Genomic DNA, 2855 nt, shown 5'->3' on the forward strand with positions numbered 1-2855 from the left:
GGAAAGGTTTTAGCCTGGAGGCAATAACTTTGGCAATAATTTTGTATACACAGGTGCATAAGGAGATGGGCCTGAATTCATCAAAAGAGCCCGGGTGATCAGATTTGGGAATAAGGGCTAGAAAGGTGGCATTGAAGGCGTGATAGGTTGTTCCTGTACACATGGATTCTTCCACAATAGCCACTAACTCATCTCTAATGAACTCGAAGAAATGTTGGAAAATTTTGACAGTCTAGCCATTCAGACCGGGGCTTTTGTCCTTTTGCATTGCTTTGAGAATGTCTTCTACCTCCTCCTTAGAAACAGGTTCCATGATGGAGTCATTTCCTTCCTCCTCTATGAACCTAGGAAAGAAATGGGTGACTCTTATAACTTCTGATATAGAAACTTCCTCTGGCGCTTTGAAGAGATTCTTGAAATAATTGACCCCTAATGAGGCCAAATATTCAAAAGAGCGAGCCAGTTCACCGTTGGCTTTCTTCATTTCCCATATTGTATTAGAGTTTTTCCTTCCTTTAGCATAATTCTGAAAAATTTGGTATTTTCATTCGCCACCTGCAACCAAATCGCTCTACTTTTTAAGCGCCAACTTTCCTCCCTGAGCTGGAGGATTCTCCTCCTTTCTATCTCCAAATCTTGAAGTCTAGATTAAGACTCTATTGTTCCATATCCATTACCACCTGGGTCTTCAAGGAGGGCAATCTCAGAGTTTACAGTTTCTAGGATCTCTTCTTCCTTCAGTTTCTTATGGAGGCCCAAAGCTTGGAGGCGACCTTCATCCTTTTAAAATTATCCATAAAAACCTTGTTGCGACTCCCATATTCATTAAGGTCATTTTTCTTCCAAGTGTTATGGAAGAGGTTAATAAAAGATGCATCCGAGAGCTAAGAGGAATTAAATTTAAAGGGATTTCTTGGTTTAGTGAAATCTCCCTTTACTTTCAAAAATGCAGGGAGATGATCTGAGAGACCACCTTCCCCAACCCAATTTCTAAAAGCTTGTAAATTTTCCACCAATGATTCACAGAGTAGGAACCGATCAAGTTTCTTCCCAATCCATTCTTCTCCTATTCTTTGGTTCCTCCACATCAGGTGCAATTTGATGAGGGAAACATCCACCAGGAGAGATGAGGCTAATTTATTCAGGAAGAAATCAGATAGAGGATCTGCCCTGGCTCTGGCACCCCATGATTCTGACATCCCCAAAGAAAAATTTAGATCTCCTCCGATTATAAGATTTGGGTGCACCAAAAAATATTTAGCGAAAAAGGAATTCCAGAACCTCTCCCGATCCAAAACAGGACCATAGACATTTAGAATAAGAATAGGGATGCATAGCTCGTTGGAGTATAGTTCCACAGCCAAGACATTTTCCGATCCCCAAGAGGAGATCTCTCGAAGAACCTTCGTGTTGAAACCCAGTGCCACCCCTCCCGAACGTCTGTTAGCATCTATGGCATGGAAGCTCCATCCCGACAGAAGCTTAATGAGGCATCCTAATACTTCTTCCCCCTTCCCCATAGTTTCTTGAAGTAGAATAATATCAGGTTTGTTGGACCTGACAAGTTCCTTTAGAGCTAGATTTTTGGGTAGACTAGCTAGACCCTTGCAGTTGTAGGATACAATGATCATCAAAAAACCTCAGGGGGTGGACACTCTGATCTAAGTACCCCTGACAGAGACATCTGCTTCCCGTCCGCTATATCCATAACAACCTTCAACTGTGCCTTCGACAGGTTAGATTTCCTTCCTCTTAGCTTCCTCGGGCCCACTGACACCAGGTCCAACTCCAGGCCTCCCACAGCGAGCCATTTCCCCTTTCTGTTGGCCAAAGGTCTAAGATTGTAGGGGGGTTCAGGGCTACAGACATTAGGAGGGTCGGAGGGGGCAGCATCCATGGGAAGAGAGGACAACTTAGGAGAGGATGGAATGGCCATGATAACACTATCTACTGAGGCTTGACCCTTCCTCAAGTCCGACAGGTCATTCAGGAGTTGCCTGAAAGGACCAGGCTCATCACAACAAGACTGAGATAAAACAATAGAAGTGCATAAGGAAAAGGAAGGGGATAGAAGTGTACTTGCCTGAGACGCCTTTGATTTTTCAGAGACTGATTAGGGTCCCAGGTGGGTCATCGGGAAAGAGATAGTCTCAAATTCTACAAACCCAGGTTGTTCCTGATCTTCTTCCTCCACTTGCTCCGGGTCCAACCCCTGAGCATTTGACTTAGGATCGCTCTCCTTGATCTGAGCCCCTTCTTCCTATGTGAACACCTCCTGTTTTGTCTCCTGATTTTTTGCACTTCTCTTTTGTCTTCGGTGGCGACGGTGACCCAGAGGGCACCCTCGAGCCAGATGTCCATATTTATGGCAACGATGGCATCTGAAAGGAAGATTTTCATAGTCCAAGATCTGTAAAAACTCTAGATCTCGATACTTCAGATTCATAACGTCCGCCAAACCCTCTCTAGGGTTTAAACTTACCAAAATATGAGCAACACTCCAATCATGTGTTCATAAAAATGATCTATCTACATCAAGAAACTTCCTTAGGGCATTACCAATTGATGTGAAGGACGAGTCAGTCCAGAATTGTATAGGGAGACCTGGAAATTTGACTGAGACCAGAGACTCCGCCATTTTTTCTTTCTGGGCATCAAATAGGGGAATCCATCTTTTGAATAAAATTGGCCTCTTCCCAAAGCTCCAGTTATTTTCTAGCACCCATTCGACATGCTCCTTTTGCCCAAACCGAAAGCTAAACCAACCTCTTTCCAGAATCTTGATGTCTTGTGGCTGACCCAGAGCTTCTTTCCATTTTGATTGAGCCCAAACCTTGATGTAGTCTACCGAGAAC

General features: G+C 43.8%; 1 protein-coding gene across 1 annotated transcript; it reads right to left on the reverse strand.

Moving 5' to 3' along the window:
- Positions 1-884: 884 nt before the first annotated feature.
- Positions 885-1520, reverse strand: LOC149199506 (uncharacterized). The gene has a single exon (XM_089400594.1). It carries the CDS (start codon positions 1518-1520, stop codon positions 885-887), a length of 636 nt encoding a protein of 211 aa, XP_089256720.1.
- Positions 1521-2855: the final 1335 nt, after the last annotated feature.

This window comes from Pinus tabuliformis, chromosome 2_1 (assembly GCF_031772625.1).
Source record: "Pinus tabuliformis cultivar Carrire ecotype Pingquan chromosome 2_1, CPIR1, whole genome shotgun sequence".
Taxonomy (NCBI): Eukaryota; Viridiplantae; Streptophyta; class Pinopsida; order Pinales; family Pinaceae; genus Pinus; species Pinus tabuliformis.